Source organism: Coloeus monedula, assembly GCF_965178545.1.
Source record: "Coloeus monedula genome assembly, chromosome: 2".
Classification (NCBI taxonomy): domain Eukaryota; kingdom Metazoa; phylum Chordata; class Aves; order Passeriformes; family Corvidae; genus Coloeus; species Coloeus monedula.
The window spans coordinates 25787259-25807382 of NC_138782.1; the positions used below are offsets into that span (position 1 = coordinate 25787259).

Consider the following 20124-nt stretch of genomic DNA (forward strand, 5'->3'; position numbering starts at 1 on the left):
AATTGCTGTTGGCTGCTTTGTGGCAGTGTCTTCTAAGCTCATTAGCAAGTTAGTGATGATTTTACTGGCACAGTTACTTAGCTGAATCTTTTTTCACACTTAGCATGTTTGTTTGCTCATACTTTTTTGGAAGGGGTTGTTCAGGAATGCTACCTCTTTAAAAAAAATATATTGACCCTTGAATACTTTCTGCCATGCAGACATATTTCAGCATATTTCAGAAATGGCCACCAGTGATTCCATCTGGATTTCTCTGCTTCTTGAGCAGAGGCCTCCATGCATCATAGACCCTGCTGTTTGTAGAAGTGGCTGTACATATGGCATGGAATCTCAGCCAGGGTTTGAAACTGCCTGTGTGTTATGCAGGCACAGTGGGAGCCTTAGGAATTGAACTTCGTTTATGGAAGTTGTCCATGGGTTTTGGAGATGCCCTATCTTTCTGCAGCCAGAAAAGATTGCTCAGCACTGAGGCTGGGAAACAGCCAGGTGAGGCACTGGTAGCAACAACCTCCCTTATATTAACATACCTGGAAAAAAAGCTGCCTTTGCTTCCTTTTTTGAACAGTAACTTGTGAGGTATCTGGGGTTTTCCTGTGACCCTTTCACAGCCAGAAAACACAAGTTGCCCTTGTTAGTAAAAACTATTGCATGAAACATACCATGTGCTCACGTTAAGATACTGAGCAGTTCAGGGGAAAGAGAATCTGATCACTAGCAGGGAGGAGGGTCCTGTGACTGAGAAAGAAAATGAATAGTCTTCTAAGGTCACTCCTTCTAAAATAGACTTTGCTACATAAGTGACAAAAATTGTGTGGTGCTCTTTGTTCTGGCTTTCACAGAGGGTCAAGCTCCTGCTGATCCTGATCTTATTTTGGCCCCTGGTATGTAGACCCTTCTCTCCGAACATAGCTCACGAGGGACATGTAAGAAAAATGCTGCTCACAGCAAGCAAGCCTAAATCCTCACTTTGTCTCTTACTTCTTGTGCTTGCAAAAGCAATGATGAATTGTTTTCATCATCACTGAGGGTGTAGAGACAGTCTGAAAACCCAGCTACGAACGCCCTGAGGGCTCAGATCTGGAGTGTCCCTATTGCCATGTACCTCAGAGTTGGAGAAGTCATCTTTTTATGTCTAAAGACTGCAGACTTAAAAATGCTGCCTTCAGGGAGCATTCCCTACTGCTATCACATACAGTAGCCAAATGCTTTGTTCTGAGCCCTCCAATCAGCTTTTACTCAAATATCACCAAAATCAGTGCGGTGAGTCCTGTGAAACAAGTGGTAGACACTGCCGTGTTACATGGAACTTTATTGGTATCGCTAGGGTCTTCTCAGCAGTCTCAGCAGAACTGCCAGAAGTATAGAAAGGCAGGGCTGACTGACAGATTCTCCACTCGAGATGATCTGTGTGGATAGAGGTAAAGGAGAGATGGCAGCAGCATCTGAAGGGTCGTATTGTGGGACCACCTTTTTCTGCTATGTGTAGGCTTTAATCTCTCAAGCAGTTTTCATTAGCAGATCATCTACTGCAGTAATTAGAAAGGTGCAGTTCTGTGCTGGACAACTGATCCCATCCATAGCTTGTGTTCTGGTCCTTATGGCTGGTTCTCTCCTGAATTCAGCTGAGTCTTGCTTCACACTGAGGGGGGATTGAGAGGCTCAGGACAAGGCAAGCTGGAAGGCAGCTTGGGAAGGGTTGCATGAGGGGATTTGCAGGCTAGACCAGAGCTCCTGGAGCCTGCCTCTGAAGTTTGACATAGGCTACCATAGTAGTTAGGGCATGGTCTTTTTTAGGGCATTCCCTGTTGGCAGGGAATTATAAAGTCAACCAAACTGATCATGTTCTTGAGTTGAGACTCTGTGTTATGCTCATATCCTAGGCACAGCTGGCCTGGTCTCAAATCCTGCACAGAACCAGCAAGACACTGTTGTGTGCAGCCTTTGCACATACGTGGGACTGTCCTTTCAGGAGATCACAAGGCAGTTCTTAATTTCAAGTGTTAACTTTGCAAGTGACGTTCAGAAACAGAGTGATTCCTGAAGATTAAAAAGCTAAGCAGAGACAGAGCTCTTAAATAAGAGAACTTAAATAACAAACTTTGCTGCTGCTTTGTTATTTTTCCTAATAGGTGTTTGTGAAAAGAGCCAACATTAAAGTTACTTTTATAGATGGCTGATTTGAGATGTAAACATCTAAACTGGCACATTTACTATTCTGCCTGCCATTGACCAACTCTTTGATGTGTTTATTTCCAGGAACACCTGTCTGGTTCTTTGTGAAAATTGCTCCAATTCGAAATGAGCAGGATAAAGTGGTTTTATTTCTTTGTACTTTCAATGACATAACGGCTTTCAAGCAGCCCATTGAGGATGATTCATGTAAAGGTTGGTCTTTTTCACAATTACATATTTATGCTATTTTTGTTTGTTTGCCCTGGTCTTGAAAGAGCTGAAGTCCTTTAAATACCCAAGCCAAAGAATTAAATGTTAAAATAGCGTGTAGCTGTTCCACTGGGGATGGCATTTGTGCAAGAAATTGTTGCTGGTTTCTTTAGTGAAATTGCTCTGGCCTGCACTGGAAAGGGTCATTGCTAATGAAAGCCCCAAGTGCTTCAGAAAGCCCCGTTTACATGGTAAATAGGTACTGTTCTTCCTTTTAAATATGTTACTAACCCACTCTCCAGCATAGCCTTCAAGCATTCACAATGTTGCTCAACAGCCCTGTACAAATTGTGTGTGAAGCTGTATGCAAAAACTGAGGAATTAACCCTGGCTGAGTCTAGCAAAGATCGGAATAATTTAATTCTGCCTGACTTGATGTTACTTGCCATTATTATAGGATTTCTTAGGTTAAAGTTCTGGACTAGTTTCCTTTAGCCTATGTGAAGAGATTCCAGCTATCTAAAGTGGAATCAGGTTCAAGCTGTCCTGGTGAGTGAAGTAGTACTGCAGTGTTCTGCTCTTAACCCTTTCCTGAGCTACAGCCTGGAAACCTGGAAGCAAACTCAGCTGTGACAGCAGCATAAACTTGCACTCAGGTTCAGATCCTGTCAGAAACAGACCTTCTGTACCCTATGGAGAATTACAGAGACTTGTGTCCTCTGGGGTAAAAAAGGATGTAAGTTCTCCTGTTGTTTGCATTTTTGTAGTATTTAATAATATTTGTAGTATAAAATTAAACAGGAAACTTACTGTGAAGATGAACTGATTTACATTTATTCTCAAAATGTTATTCTTTAAAAACATAGCTTCTCAAAGTGGAAACACCTGTTACCATAAAAAAGGAAGTTCAACCTTGACAAACATACCCTCTTCCGGGCTATGGGGGTAATTTTTTTTCTCTTTTTAATGCTATTTGTTTGGTTCCTTATTGCTTCAATAAAACTAAAAAACTTACCTTGTCAGAAAGTCTACAGTATTTTTTCCCTGCCTAGTGGTCCTCACTGTATCCTGATGAGGAGTGACAGCACAGATAAATCAGCATGATGCAGTAAAGCTGGCTCTCATTTATTTGCCGGTAGTGAAGGCCCTTGCTTCATTTAGTCAGTTGTTAAGCAGGACTTTCACTCAGGAGTGGTAGCTGTGTCTTTTTGCTTTCACAGGAGTTCCCTTATGTGGAAGAGATAGGCAGTTTGTCCTTCACTTTCAACACAAAGAAACACTAACATTTTTGTTTTCAATTCAAATATATTAAAGAAAGGGAATGCTAATTATTATTTTTTTAATCTCCTTTGGATCTTGAAGTTATGCTGTTCTTGCAGTGAGCATGGTAATTCTCAGCAGTTGCAAATCTCCAGCAGTATAGGCACTAAACCTACGCTTGAGTGCATGGATTTGCAGAGGAATTCATGATAAGCAAAATTTCTCCCTCTGGCCCATGGAAACTGGCAAAGTGACTAACAGAGGTTGCAAACAGAAGAACTGAATATATTATTTAGAGGCCACTGATTCACAGTGCACTCCTTCCCTGAGTGCCATGTCTTTATGCACAGAAGGGCTTGTGCACTAAATGAGTCTTCCAAATATTATTTCTGGATCTCCTAAAATTAATAAAACTGCCGAAGTTTCATGCTGGTAAAGAGTTGTCAGTCACTTTATACACAAATCAAGCAGGATATAAATGGAACTGCATTTTCTGTTTTCATCCTTAATTTATTGATTTTTCTTCCATAACTTACTTGCTGTAGGCTAGCTTTGGAATTTGGGTGTGTGATGTTGTATTAGTCACTTGATGGCTAGATAAGCAATTTCTTGGAAGAGCTGATTTGTCAAAGAGACTTTTACATGCGTGTCCATGTCTTTAGTACTAGATCTTACTGTGCAATTGTATACTGTGAGAGAGGAGAAGAAAAGACAGGTATGGAGTGTAAGATAATCATCTGTAGTAGGCTCTAGGATTCACAGAGTGAAAAAATGTTTTTGGAAAATCTAAAAAAGGTAAAATTGTACTGGCTTGTTCTAAGAACCATTACTTTAACAGACATGAGCTTTGAAGAGGGCATATTCTCCGTGCTGTGTACAATGTTACACAGGAACTTTGTAGCATGATTCTGAAAGACAGCAATTTTCTTTGTAGTGTTTCTCATATTCTCAATCCAAATGAACTCTCAATCTGAAAAACTAAAACTGTGAACTGAAAACTGATTGCTAAATCAATTCTTTTTTCTTCTTTCACCTTCAGTCAGCTTAGCAAGTACTTTTCTTTTACTGTGTTTGTATGTGAAATCAGTTTCCTATGCATATGAGTACTTAATATGTAATAGGTTGCCTGTAGATGCAGATATATGTTAATAAAATGTGCTATTTGCACAGTTGCAGAACATTATAGATTAAGTATTCAAGTTTTTCAAAATCAATGCCTGTATGTCTATGTAGAAAAAAACATTAAATTGATCATGTTCTTGTACTACATAAAGAGCAACTAATCTGTCAGGCTAACCCTGCTTAGCTGTGTTGTATCTTGGTTTTCTGTCACCTGCTGGCAATTTCAAGCCTGATTGTTCAACTGCAAATGATGCAGCTCCTTGAGTGAAAAGTGTAGAGCTGTAATGGCAGGTGTTTGACTACACAAAGATGAATAGGCATCTTTTATCTGAAGGTGACTCAGAGGGATAGAAGGTCCCAGTACCATTTTTCATGCTTAATAATTTTTTTTTTATTGATTAATAATGTCAGACATTGGAATTGATGAAACTAGAAAATATTTCTAAAGTCACATAAAAAGTAGACTTCTTGTAGTCTTTGTTAATTGATTCAGTTAATTTAGAAGATGTTTATTTTATGACTGCCATGGAAGGTAAGTAAGCTTGCTTTAAAATGCAGTAGCTTTAAAAATAGTGTGTTCTAAATAAAACCACTTAAAAATAGTGTGTCAGTGATGCTGATAATATTTTTAAACAACTTCTTTCCACTTTTTCCCGTATGCTTGCCCCTTTAAAAAAATCAGGGAAACTAGGTTTACTTGAATAGAAGGCAAAATCAAGCTATAACGTAGCTAAATTCGGCTTGTCAAGTGGTAGGTCACCTTCTTAGCTGAATTTTAAAGTATATGCTATATTTGGAATTAATGCATTTTTGTCTGTATTTGTCTCTCCTGGTTTGACATCTAACACACCAAGTATGAGATGCTTGAGAATAATGTATAAAGTGGAATGCATCATTTTATGCAAAAGTTATTTGTGCAGACAAATAGAAACTGTGCTTGCACTCTGGGTAGCTCGTTAGCAGTTTGCCTGAACAGGTTTGGAATGTATGAATACAATGTGAACATATTCAGGAGCATCTATGCAGTCTCATAAGAGTTAGGAAACAATTCTTTGGATCCTAATTTTTGCTTTTGATACTTTGTTTTTATAGAAAGAGGTGGTCAAATTCACCATCACTGAATCAAATAGTGAATGGTTGTTTTCCTCCAAGATACTGTAGCCTTCTGTGCCTTGTAGCAATCATCAGTTGCCATCTCCTCTGCAGAAGATGCTTTATTTCATTTTGCAGCTGATCTGTCCTTTGCATAACACGCAGGAGTACAGACCCAAAAAACCATTTTGTCTCCTTCATCTTGATACAGGGAAAAAATTCACATTTCCTTTTTTTTTTTCCTTTTTGTTTCTGCTTTTTTGTGGTTTTTTTTGGTTGCTGTCTGATTTTTGGTTCTGTTTTTAAAGATGTATTTATATGAACAGAGCCAGTGTTTGAAATATTTTGATGAAGATACACTCTGCTTTCATCTGGATGAAATGTTTTCTTAAAAAAAGGAAACAAATGAAAAGGAAGTAGTGAGTATATTAAAAGTCTTTGCTATGCTTTCCCAGTCCAGATGGAAAAATAATACTGTTTTAGTCATGTGGTTTCAAAGAGAAGGAGCACTGCAGAGAAGCTTCATGGATGCAAGCAAGGATCTTTCATGTGTTGGAATACAAAGGTGGCTTGAGTGGAGGAAAGAACTGCTGGAATCTTGATTTATTCACATTTACACAGAACAATAGACCCGTGGACAAACAAGCTTGTTCTCTAGCAGACAATGGCTTCTTGTTCTGACTCTAGGAATTGTGTAAGTCATGGATCAACAGCGTGGTAACAAGGGTTCTGTAACTGCAACAGTTCCTAATGTTTGAATTCTCGAGTTATCAGGATTGAATTGAGAAGAGTGGTAGGAAACAAATAGCTACCTACAAATAAATAATAAATGCTGTTGTGGTTGAGTATCAACTTACTTTAAAATACTGATTTTTTTAATTCTTAAAATATTAGAAAATTGGCCTCTTCAACTTAAGGCCATTGTTAAATGCAACTTCGTGCTTTAAAAGTTTTGATGAGTTAAATACCGCAGCACAAAAGTATATTTCAGTGCCATATTTCCACATGAAACAAGTCTCAGGGGACAGCTTTTGTAATCATCTTGTCTTGGGTGTTACGAGAAGCAATTTCTACTCACCTCTTTGCGAAGAAATGATGGAAAGCTGGAAGAACGTCATGGAATGCAGGGGTGGTGTAATCAGTGCTGTTAATCTTGAAGACTTCCCATCCTTTTGAAGCTGGAGATGTTTTAATGTCGTCGCATTGCTTTGTCCCTGCATGATATTTTCTGCAGAAATGAAAAAGGAGACCAAAAAATGATAAAAAGGATTAGAATCAAAGATGGGGCACAGGCAAGCACTGCCATGGGGTGGTTTCCAGCTTTATGTTTGCTTCCTGAATTCCAAACTGTCTTCTCTGCTATGTGAGCTTATTTTGTTTGAGGAATATATATGCCTATATTAGAACCACCTAGAATCATTAGATTTTAAATTTAATTTATATTTTCTTTGTTTCTAGAGGAAAACAATGTACGTAGGGCTATACCAACTGCTTGTGTTGGAAGAAAACTTCTAATCCATATCGTCTGGTTCCTCTGTTCTAGCAGAACACACCATTTTGAAGCTTAGTTCCTTGTCTTGGAAAGCTCCCTGATCCTTAAAATTTAGTGTTTGTGTTCAGTCCTATGGCTTAAGTCCTATGGCTTGCTTGACCCGTCTTTGTTGGATAGATATCTGACCTGCTGTCAGCTGTGTCTGTCCTTAGGGTTCTGGAGGGAAAATTGCAATAAATTCAACAGGTACTGCCATCTTTTCAGGCTTTACTGGAGATGTTATCATTCAAAAGGTTTAGTACTGGCATTCTATTTAATTTTTATTTTCTTTTTCCTATGCCACAACCTGCAGGTTTAACTGTACGTTGGAGTTGCCACATTTTTATCTTTTTCTTTCACAAAGGCAATTCAAGGAGGAGAGTGTTCTGTTCTAAAGATGAAATTCACACACACTGCACATTGATTCAGTGCCTGGTTCTAGGCACACCATGGCACAGTGGTGGGTATATCTCCAGGCTGGGCTCCCACGTGTGGTACCCTGTGTGTGGAGGGAATTAGGGTACATACTCCCAATTTGTATCCATGCTGGTTTAAAAAGCCAAGCTGAAAAGCACCGCCTTGTGACACAATCTCTTGCCTAGAACAGTTATAATTGCTTTCAGATCAGAGTTTGGAGTAGAGGGTGAGATCCAGTGTTGGTGGGAACAGTTCTTTTGTGTGCCATTTAGGCAGCCACAAGTGAGGGCACGGGAGATGCTTACAGGGGATGCTGAGTAGAGAGGAATGGGTTAAGCTCTACCTTTCAGAAGGAGATGATTCTTGGGAAGTGCTCTGCATTCATAGCCACAAATCGTGCCACAGAGTTGTCTGGCAGTGCTTTTGTGCAAGAAAGCTCAAGTGAGGTGCTTCCTTTTCATCCTCTTTCTGTTTATGTCCAAATAGCCCAAATCTTAGAACAATGTTTGGAAGAAAATGCACGCTGAAAGTTTGTCCTCAGGTTTTGAATCTTCCAGGAAAATACCCTCTCCATCAATCTGGTTTGATTTGGTAAAAGGAGCTGTCTATGTTATCTGGCATTAGAAACATTTCGCGTCTGGTAAGGGAGGCCGGTTTCGAGTTCCCGGGTGAAGCTGGAACTCCGTGGTCTGTTCTGTTTCCGTCCGGGGCTGACGTTTGCGAACAAGCCCCGTTCGTCCCGCGTCAGCACCACGGCCAGCGCCGGATCGCCCGGATCGCCCGGACCGCCCGTCCCGCAGCAGCTCCCTCCCGGCGCCGGAGGGGCCGATTGCCCGGGTCCCCTTGGAGCGCATCCCCCTCGGGCCTCGTCGGGCCGGCCACCTGTGAAGTCCTGCACCTGGGTCGGGTGAGGGGCTGGACATGACTGGGCGAGATGCACTTGAAGCTCATAAAGTATACTGGGATGCATCAAAGGCAGCGTGGCCAGCAAGTCAAGGGAAATGATTCTCCTGCTCTACTCCAATCTCATGTGACCCCACCTTGAGTACTGCACTCAGCTCCGAGTCCCCCAGCGTAAGAAGGGCCTGTTGAGTGAGTTCAGAGGAGGGTCACAAAGATGCTTACAGGGCTGGAGCACCTCTGCTGTGCAGACAGGCTGGGAGAGTTGTGGGTGCTCAGCCTGGAGAGGAGAAGACTCTGGGGACACCTTATAGCACCTTCCAGTACCTAAAAGGAGTCTACAAGAAAGCTGTGTAGGGAACGTTTTCCCTACCAGGTTCTCATTATAGAGTGAATCATCAAAGTGCTGAGCATCCTTAATTGGAGTAGGAGATGAGGAGTAGGAGCTCAACAGCTCCCAGGCGGTGCTAGCATTTTTCAAGATCAGGAGTAAATGCACTGATACTTTCCTTTCAGTATACCAAAAATATCCAGATGCATACTCTGCCTGACTTTCTGTTATGGCAAAGTACTGCTCATAAAAATTATAGTTGTAGCTAGCTCTTTTGACTGTCATTGATGGTCTTCTATTTTGAGGGGTATTTGAAATCACTGTAAAAAATATTCCAAATTAAAATTCAGCATATGACTTCTCTGCCAGAAGCTGCTAAATGTTTAATTAGAGTTAGAGAAAATCTATCAGTATATTCCCCCTTTTGTTTAGAGAGGGTAAAATTAATGATTTTGTTTTGCTTTTTCTGCTCTGCTTTTTATTATCTTATGTATATTTCTGTTCTTATTCCAGATCTATGCTTGATGCATCTGAGGCCAGATTCACTTCTGTTACAGCCAATTGTAATTTTCATGGTGCACGACTCTAGTCTTACATCTTGATTAGTCTGGAGTGTCTTCTGCAGTGCTGCGAGATCCAAATCTGGTCATTAGATTTAATATGAGATTATTGTATAGTGGACATTTATCCTTGCAAAATATGCAGTTCATGTAGCAGTACTTTTGTAGAGTCATTGAGTACAAAGTCACAGCAGTCATGGGTTTTATTACAGTACCATGCTGACACCTATTTTCTGGCTTGCTTTTATCTGGTACTTGGTTAAATTATACTCCCTTCTGGTCAGAATTAAAGCAGATTGCTCTGTTTTAACTTCTTTCCCCCCCGTTAGTTGTAAGAGGTTTTATGAGGTACGCTTGTAGCTTTTTTTGGTAATGTGTCTAATCTTGCATGTTTTCTCAAGGTTGGGGGAAGTTTGCCCGCTTGACCCGTGCCCTCACGAGCAGCCGAGGAGTGCTGCAGCAGCTTGCTCCCAGCGTGCAGAAAGGAGAGAACGTTCACAAGCACTCAAGACTTGCTGAGGTAATTTCTTCTTTCCCCAGGAGGCTGTAAAGAAATGTTTTTAGCCTTTGTGGGTATGTCGTCTCTGCGTGAGCCAAGAACTGTCAGTCCTCCCTGCCCTGGGAATCTGAAGCTTGGAATATGGCACATGTGCTGTCAAATGCGTCCCATGACAGCAGAATGAAAACAGGTGTCCCAAAGACTTCCTAATTGCAGTGTTGTGTTCCATATCTTAATGAAGTCTTATAAAGGTGTTCTTAAAATAATGCTTTCTTGCTTAGTTTCCATTCTTCTGAGGATCTTAATAAGAGGAGGATTGTGGACTGTTTACTTATGTAAAATTGAGGTGAGAAAAATTCAGTCTAGTACACAAGGAAATTCTGGAGAATCCATGACATGGTTGTTCTCTGAATTAATTTATGTCTTGTTGCTTTTCAGTGGGATCCCAACCCTGCATTACCAGCTGGCTAAAACGTGTTTCAGTTACTGGTGTTATGGACAGAACAGCTGTGAGATGCCACAAGCAACATTGCAGGCAGATTAGGAGAGTGAAACCTTGTGATTTAAGTAGTCTCTCAAAGTCTCGAGATAAGCTCCAAGCAGAGGAGGCTCCTTGGAGCACTTAGGGTTTGAGGGCTTTCGCCACGAGGGGGAGAGACTGTCCCAAGTTTCCTGTAGCTGTCTCCTGGGCCAGTAGCAGGGTCTCCCTGGCATAAAAACAGCTTGGGGAGAGGCTTGATACGATGTTAATGACAGCACAGCCAGTATAACATGGCAGTCTTGTGTTGCTTCCTGCTGTGAATGCCATGGCAGCAGCTGTGACTAGTCAGTAATTCTTGATCTTCCTGTGCAGCTGGAGGTGTAAGGCAGTGATGGGTTCCATGAGGTCTCCATATAGTCAGTTATACTATACTCTGTTAGTTTTGTTGTGTACGTCTTAGTTTCTATGCCAACTAAAAGTCTCCTGCTCAGGCCTGTGTTATTATCACATACAACGACGAAATTCCCACAGACAGGATCTACCTATTCAGTATTTAATACAGAAGTACTCAAGAAGGGGAAACCAGTTTCTGTTGGAAGTACAGAAATAACATGGATCATGCTAGCACAGGGGAGGGACAGACATTCACATGGACACCATAGTGCAGGAACACCATGTGATTAGCACATGTCCACCCTGAGGTTGCTTTAGCATCCTGGAATTTGGAACAGTTTTCCTTCTTATCCTACTCAAAGCTTCATATCAAATAATCCTTTCTTCTCCTTAGATCTCTACCCCTGAATTTTAGTTAATGCTAAAATGTAGGCAGCAGAACGTAAGGCAAAGGGTCTGAGGTTACTCTGTTTGGCTCAGTGAACCTCAGTTTGGACCTCAGTGACTACATGTTACCAAAACATTTTGCAAGTCCGTGTGCTCAACAAGTCTTTGCAAGTATTCTTACTGGCACAGCCAATTGATTCATTACAAATAATAAAGGGCAAGTGTATAGTTTACGTGTCTGAAATGAGTTTCTTTAATTGCTGACTGAATATTGCAGTCATAATTTTACAAAGAACATTAGCCCCAGCTGTGATGTTAGGTAGCTTTTATTTCTGCTGTAATTCCATTTAAGTCAATAAAACTACACTAGAGAAAAGAAGAGTGCAGATAATCATACAGACAAGACCACTTTTCTTTATTTGAAGATATATGGGGTGCCAGGCTCCTTATTCTGCAAAGGTTTCTTGATAGTATTGAATATGGGATCTCAAACTGTTCCCTGTTGTATTTTCAAATCTTTTTTCTTTTTTTGTTTTCCTTCATCCCTGCAGTAACCTATTTGAAATTTTAAAATTCATCCTTTTTCTTTTGCTACTCGCTATGACACTTCACATCAATCTTGTTTGCATGAGAAGGCTCCACATTTATTGCAGTATTATTTGTGTTGCTTTTAGTTATTTATCACTTATATTTTTGAATGTCTCAGGAGGTGGTTGCATCCTAGAACCTGAGTAGGGCAAGGTGTTGGAGCCTGCCACAACAGCTTACAATTTTTTATTGTTTATGAAACAGTTTAAGAAAGGTGTTAGTGACAGACTAACAGGCCATGGGTAATACAAGCAGTGTCTGTGAAGCTTCAGTCTCTGACTTTCTCCAGTAGGCATAGATTTTTTTTTTAGCCTGACTTCTCTAACAGCAGTCATATGAAAACTACCCAAATTAATGATGCAATCAGCACACGGGTGTTAGGTAGCTCTGAGACAACATTTCACAATAGGAGTTTATAAAGTAACTGATGCATTTCTGTTGCTCTATCACCAAAGAGCTGATTGTAGGGACGGTGTGCCTTTGCCGGGCAGTTCTGGGCAAACCAGATTGTGTCAAAATTAAAAAAATTATGATAGTTATGAGAAATAAAAGCAGAAAAATTATAATGGTGCTTAGCAGCACTGATTAAGAATGGAACTTCTGCCTTTTTTTTTTTTTTAACATTGTTTACCAGGAACTTATAACTGCCATTAAAACTGCCAGTCAAAATATTGAGGCTTAGCACCTAGCCCTTAGCTTGGGAGCAATTTGGGTGGATGCTTGTGAAAACAAAAGCAAGGGAGAGTGAGAGACAGCAAATAGGTGCAGTTGAAAGCACGAAAGGAGAGATTAAGCTGGAAATGAGTGAGTGTTTGTGTGTGGGCTCTTTTTTTGCTCTCCAGTCATACAGTCTTAAAAATAAATGAATCATTGTAACCACCTTTGAGGCAACTTATGACTCCTGATTTGGGATATATTCACCATCTTGGAAAAAAAATATTTTTTAAAAAAAAATTTTTCTGTGTTTAAAAAAGAACACAGCCTTGTAAAACCCATGATGAAATTTGGCATTTCTGCTCTTGGAATAAAATTCTCCAGCTTCAGAGAGCTATTAAAGCATCATGCATCATTACCACAAATAATAAATGCAGATAATACAGCTGTATTCTCTGATGAATCATAAGTAACTGAAATAATACTTTCATTAAAAAATTTCTGAAATAAATATTTCTTTTACTATGATAAAACTCTATAACAGTGAAAAATCTTCCAAAACCAGAGTTGTTTCAATTATTCAGAAAGTTGTAGTAATCAAATTGTCCAGTGCACACGAATGGAAGCTCAGCATATTGGTTTATACAGTTGTGTACATTTTCTTCATAATTACTTTCATACTAATCTCTTGGGGTTTGTTTTTTTGTTTTCCTCTCCAGGAGAAGTAGCTTTACAAGCAGTTTGAATGTAGTTAGTTCATGTGTGTGAGTAACCACACCTGACTACTTCAGCAAACCTGTCTCAGGTTGGCACTACACTCCCTAGGGGCTGGAGGGCAGCAGGAGCACCTTGGAATAGGGCAGAAGGTACTTTGCATCGACCTGGGTTTGCTGGATGGTGCAGAGAGTGGTGTTTATAGCTCTTCATCTCCTGATGACCCAGGGGTGGTGTGTGTGTCTGGAAGGATGGTGAAGAAATAGACTCGGTGTGGCCCTTGGTGTGAAAAGTGGAGAAAGGAGCCCTTGTAACTTCCAATGCATTGACATGACAAAACTTTGATCTTTAGCACCAAGCTCTGTGGTTTGCCTGCAGAACTGAGCTCTTTTGTTGTGCTCTATGATAAAGGCACATGCTTGTTCTCTGAGATTATTAAGCTTTGTTGTGGGCGTGTTTCTCTTCCTTCAGTGAAATGAAGGATTTGGTGCCTTTGAAAGCTCTTGGCTGGCGGCCCCAGGCACTGCGAGACTTTTGCCAGTGTGTAAAGCAAGTTGCCTTTCCTGAGAGAGAGTGTGTGAGCTGGGCAGTGCCCTTCTTTCACATCAAGCTGTGAAACCATCTCCAGCAGTGCCAGTGAGATGTGGTGGTTTTGCAAAGGTGCCTGGCAGTGATGTAGCGAGAGGGAGCCCAGGCTAGAACTTGTCACCTCCACCCCACACAAAAAGAGGACTGGAGGTTTGCTTGCTGCGGGTGGCTTTCCCCACCTGGTGAGTGATTGGAATCCCTATTCCTTGATGCCTGTCTCCTGCCCCTCCATTCAAGATTCATGTTCATAGAGCTGGTGCACATCCTGCTGGAGACCAACTAAAGCCATGGCCCCTGGTCTCTTTAAATAACTATTGGCAGAGCTTCACCAGAGACTCCAGGGGGGTAACAGAAGTTCAAAAGACTTATTAATAAGGTCCCCAGCCATTCAGATAGTTTAGAGGATGTTTACTTTCTCAATAGGAAGGGAAGGAGATCAATCCACCATCAATCCTTTTATTTTCCTGTGCTGTAGCCCTTGCATCCCAAAGAAGCAAGGAGAGAGTGCTTTGTATTTGGTGATGACATTTTAAAACACTGAAGCAGCAGTTTATTTTCTTAACGAGTTGGAACTAGAAATCTGTTTTTTCTGCTTTCAGTTCAGTTTTACATTCCTACAGTTCCACTGGCTTTATTTTAATGGGTTTTTTTCTATTTACAGCAAAAAAAATGGACACCATAATTTAGCTCCTTCTTTTTTGTTGAACAGAGATTGTTCTTGCCTTTTTCCCTATTTGGGTATACATTAGTATATTTTCCAGAAAATCTGGTTTCGTTGATGCAAAATTTCCACGAGTTCTTGGAGAACAAAGAGAGCAGTAGTGACCAAAATGGAATGCATGATACAATTCTCAGTCTAGAACTTACATATGTTAGATAAGAACCAAGCTGACAAGAACTAACAAGTTTTTTTTTTTTCAGTTTTTCATGGTTGAGGTTCCTGTGCTGATTAGAACAGTTACCAAAATATTGAACTTATTCATATAATATCAGGGGTTAAAAAATAAGCTGTAGCAGACCTGTGATTGCAGAAGAAGCAATTATGCTTTCCTGCTGCATTTGAAGGGTGATCCCCTCTCCCCACACCAGTAAAATCTCAGCATTAGGACTGAAATCCAGCTAAATGACTGAAAAATGTTACTATTGATGGAGGTGCTTGGTTTGCTGATCAGTTATTCCAGTGAATGAGTATTGCAGAGGACTCTCCTCGCCCAGTGAAGCGTATTTCAGGCTTAGGATCCTGTGTTAGAGCTGCTGCTCATGCAGAGCCTCATAAAAGCCAGTTGCAACTCGTTGCTTTCCAAGTGATTCAGGTACAGCTGCAATGTGCAAAAGGGAGGGCAGGAGGTATTTGCAATATTGATTTGGGATAGAGCTTTTGTTGAGAAAAGACATCCCAACATCTGTCGCTGGGACTGCAAACAAGCCTTGAAGGGAACGATGCTCTGAGTACACACATGGACTCAATACACAACCTATGCCTCTTCCAGTCACTACCAGTGACTTCTGGGGACTGCATGGGCTTGGCCAGTGCCTCCTGCAGAGAAGCAGAGAAGAGAGACTGCATGTGCCTTGTGCTGCTTCCAGCTCCTCTCACCACAAGACAACGTTATTTAATTCTTTTTTTTTTTTTTTTTAGGTAGTATGGAGAACCTACATGAATCAGGGTCAGGAATGACAGACTACGTAATACTGCAGTGAACATGTCTGAGTCCTAGTTGGGTCTGCAGGGGAAATGTTCCTTTCTCCTCTTTGCTGTCATTCTAGAAACTCAGTGAAACAAAAATACTGAGTCCTCTTGGTTTCTTTTAATCAAAATTTTTTCAAACTCTTAATGGCTCTGTGGTAACATGCAGGTCTGTCAGAGCAGGTCATGTTAATTGAAAAGCCTGCTCAAAGTCAGCAGGCTTGCAATTCCCATTCTCGTTTACACATGTGCTAGGAACTGTGACCTGACAGTGTCTGACGCCTGTTGCGTACACGAGTGATTATGTGAGGTTCAAAGCAGCAGGGAGTTTCATCTGAGACTGTTTTGTCCAAGTAGAACTTTTGTAGCTGATTGGGTATTTTTGTCCCCTTTGGATGAAACTGTTGGAAAAAAATCTCACCAGTTCACCAAAAAGAAAAAAAAAAGGCACTCAGAAAAGCCTGAGGATAAAATCCATGTCTAAATAACTGACATTAAAAAAGCTGAGATAAGGAGCGTGAAAGGAAGACATCCTTCTATTCTAGCTGTGTTGTCTTATCTTTTCCCTGAGAAAAACAGCCATTTAATTTCCTTCTCTGCTTCCTATTGCTCTGAACGATGTATAAATAAATGTGAAAAAGGAACCATGCTCCTAAATACTTCTCACAGGTTCTGTGAGTTTGGCATTACCAAACACATTTCACTTGAGCAAGCCTCTATCATCCTTTCAGTTTTCTTTCGTAACTCATCCAGGGTAAAATTAATTTTAAAATTTAACTTCTTTATTAGGACACAGGTTCTTGATGTTGATTTCACCCTCAGGTATATCCATACATATAAACAAACATGTTCTTATTCATAGGTATGTGAAAGAAACTTGAGTTCCCAAGAATTAAATACATGATAATACTGTTTTCGCAGCAGTGGGCAGAACTGGAGAGAGAGCAGACATCAAATGGGCAGCACTGATTGAGACTGCACTTATGCAAAACAGTGCTCAGTGTCAGCATGTGCTCAGCTTGAGGTCCAGGGTTTAAAACACATGCTGGCAGATGATCTTTTGCAGTAGTGCTTTCCTGAATTCAGACCTAGCTGCAGTGTAACTCAACAGTGTGCCTCGGCAGGTCCCCTCAAATCCTGTGTTCAGTTTGGAGTGCCCTACGGCAAGAGGGACATTGAGGCATTGGAGTGTGTCTGAAGAAGGGCAATGAAGGTGGTGAAGGGTTTAGAGAACAAGTTTGATGAGGAGCAGCTGGGGGAGCTGGGGTTGTTTAGCCTGGAGAAAAAAGAGGCTCGGGGGGCACCATTCACTCTACAGCTGCCTGAAGGGAAGGTGTAGTGAGGGGGAGATTGGTCTCTTCTTCCAGGTAACAAATGACAGGACCAGAGGAAATGGCCTCAAGTTGCACCAGGGGAGGTTTAGATTAGATATTAGGAAAAATTTCTTCACTGAAAGGGTTGTCAAGGACTGGAACAGATTTCCCAGGAAATGGTGGCATCACCATGCCTAGAAGTGTTCAAAAGGCGTGTGGATGTGGCACTTGGGGGCATGGTTTATTGGAGAACATGGTGGTGGTACTGGGTTAATTGTTGGACTCAACAATCTTAGGGGTCTTTTCCAACATTAATGATTCTATCTTTCTACTATTCTACACCATCAGGTAGTTAAGACACTGAGCTTCTTTCTCTGAACGAAAAGTTGAAATCCAAAATGAGTTTATTGGGACTAATGATAGATATCCGTGGGCTTTGGACCTGCACAGCCCAGAGAAGAGGAAGAAAGGCCTGTGCATTACTGACAGATTGTAGTTTGAGACTGTTTCAGACATGGTATAGTGAAGAGTTAAATAGCCAATGTTGAAAAAAATGTAGTCCAGTGGTCCTGCTGCTGGACTGGAACTCTGTTGTGTATTGTTCCTGGTTTTGCCAGCAATTTCTATTCTCACCTGCCTTCCTGCCTATTCTTGCCCATCATTTTTCTGCCTTGTCTGTCGAGATAGCTGAAGGAGTTACCTCTTCTCTGTATGCCTTGGACACCCCACACACTAGGTTTAGAGTCAAAAAATAATTAATGGCATTAAAAGAAACAGCTGTTCTTAGTTTGATGCTGATTTGTGTAACAGAATACTTTTCTTGGCTTGCTTACCATTTCATGGTGATAAAAGTAGTTAATGGACTACTTTATAAAAATACTCTGTATTTTTATGAACTGTTGTACTGAGCTTGAGAAACTACAGTGTGAAAAATACCATGAAAAAAATTAAGCATGTTTTCTTTTTTCTCTGAAATCTCTCTGACTACAGGTATTGCAGCTGGGTTCTGAAATCCTCCCACAGTACAAACAAGAGGCACCAAAGACTCCACCGCATATAATTTTGCATTATTGTGTTTTCAAGACTACCTGGGATTGGATCATCTTGATTTTAACCTTCTACACTGCTATTTTGGTCCCTTACAATGTCTCCTTTAAAACCAAACAGAACAACGTGGCATGGCTAGTAGTTGACAGCATTGTAGATGTCATTTTTCTGGTCGACATTGTGCTTAATTTCCACACCACCTTTGTGGGACCGGCAGGAGAGGTGATCTCTGACCCCAAGCTGATTCGCATGAATTACTTGAAGACCTGGTTTGTGATTGACCTGCTCTCCTGCCTGCCATATGATGTCATCAATGCATTTGAGAATGTTGATGAGGTCAGTATACCAGTTTAAATTCCACCCATTAATTATTACTCGACGGTTGGGAGGAGGTGCGGGAGAGAAGAAAGGAATTTATGTTTTTAAATTTATTGAATTACTGTACATGTGTCTCTGGTAGCCACCCACAGCATGCATAGACGTTTGCTTATGAGTCCTAGCCAGAAGGCTCATTCCTTAATTGCTGCTGTAGTTTCTGCTGTTAAAAATCTGTGTTTATTTTCCTTCTTTCTGCATCTTCAGGAGGGCAGGTAGAGGCAGACAGCAGCACTTCTGTACAGCACTGAGGAAGACTGCTCCATCTGGCTTACCAGGAATAGTTTGAGCTGTGTGTCAGGACAGTTTCTCGGGGCAGGCTGTGCTTGCTTTCACTCATGACCAAACAGGGTATTTCTGCTAATGCCAATTCTTCACAGGAACAACTGAGAAGTAAAATACACTTTTCTCAGCTGCTTCTAGTACTCTATAGCAGGTGGCAAAGAGGCAGGCAGTGACTCACTGAATTGTCTTAGAGCACCAGAAAGCACTGTGCAGATATCTGGTGATCCGTGCAGCATTGTTTGGCAACAGCTGTTTTTTGAGGAAGGTGAAGCAATTGAAGATGCTTGTTTGGTAATTTCATAATTGAATTAAGGGGCAGGGAGAAATCTGGAAATCCAGACTCCTCCTTAGTTCTTCATTTCTCTGGGAATAGATCACAATCCAGCAAAAGAACTAACATTTAGACACGTAAACCCAGAAAACTAGTATTTTGTAGCTTCTTGTTCTTTTGGATCAGCCTGCCAAGGAAACGCTCCTAAGGTAAATACATTAAAGTTCCATGCCTAAATAGTTCAGAGAGCTAATGATTTGTTAGTAAAATCTTAAAGAGGATTCCAGCAGTCTACTTTCTGGTTACACATTATAAAATCATCAACTAACTGCATGTTTGAGTTTATCTGTGACACATGCTAGAGCTGTAAGATCCAGAATCACAGAATCACAGGCTGGCTGGGCTTGGAGGGGATCTCTGGAGGTCATCTAGTCCAACCCAGTGGCTAAAGCAGATTCACCCAGAGCAAATGGCACACGTGGGTTTGAGTATCTCCAGAGAAGGAGAGGGATTTGCATACCTACGTAATCAGTATTTAAATTTTAGCCTGTAAAATTTAAATGTTATGACTTCCTTTAAAATATGCCCATGTTACAAAGGACAGCCTAGCTATCAAAAGAAAACTATGCCAAGTGGAACATAGGCAAAACCAAACCCCATTACTTTTTAAAAATTTCACTATTTTTTAATAAAATTTAAAGTGGTTTTCTCAACGACTTGGGGACAAGTCATTAGGTAGGCAAACTATTAAATGCAGTGAAAAAAATTAGATGATATTTGATATTTAATTCCCTAGAGAAGTTTTCATTTTATATCAAGCTACAGACTGAAATAACACAAATTAGATCAAGCAAAAAAGCCTTGTGAGACCTGTCCTTAAATATTTGTTTGTCATATGAAAGACCCAGACTGCAGATTATTCTGCAGGGCTTTCACATATTACTTTGCCATGACACTGATAGACCAATGGAAGGACTAGCCATATGTCAGTTTCTGACATTTAGATGAAAGGGTAAAAATAATAAATAAAATATAAAAATTAACGAAGCAAGAGACAAAAAAAGCCCCAAAACACAGGAAGGAAGATTTTCCTGCCCATGGCAGATAGAGGCAAGCTGGGGAAGATTTTGCTGAAGGAACACTTTTTAACTTTAGACTGGTGATGTGACCTACAGAACATCCCCGAGGAAAATGTCTGTACCAGTGGCTGTGACAGCCCTCAAACTGAGCACAGATGATTTTGGACT

At 40.8% G+C, this 20124-nt stretch overlaps 1 protein-coding gene across 1 annotated transcript in view; it reads left to right on the plus strand.

Moving 5' to 3' along the window:
• Positions 1-20124, plus strand: part of KCNH1 (potassium voltage-gated channel subfamily H member 1) — a gene marked incomplete at both ends in the record, with an annotated part of 171378 nt that overhangs the window by 18979 nt on the left and 132275 nt on the right. Inside the window, 3 exons of the mRNA XM_082302551.1 lie at positions 2257-2385; positions 9997-10115; positions 17890-18282. Coding sequence (XP_082158677.1) covers positions 2257-2385; positions 9997-10115; positions 17890-18282 — 641 coding nt within the window. The remainder of the gene's footprint in view (positions 1-2256; positions 2386-9996; positions 10116-17889; positions 18283-20124) is intronic.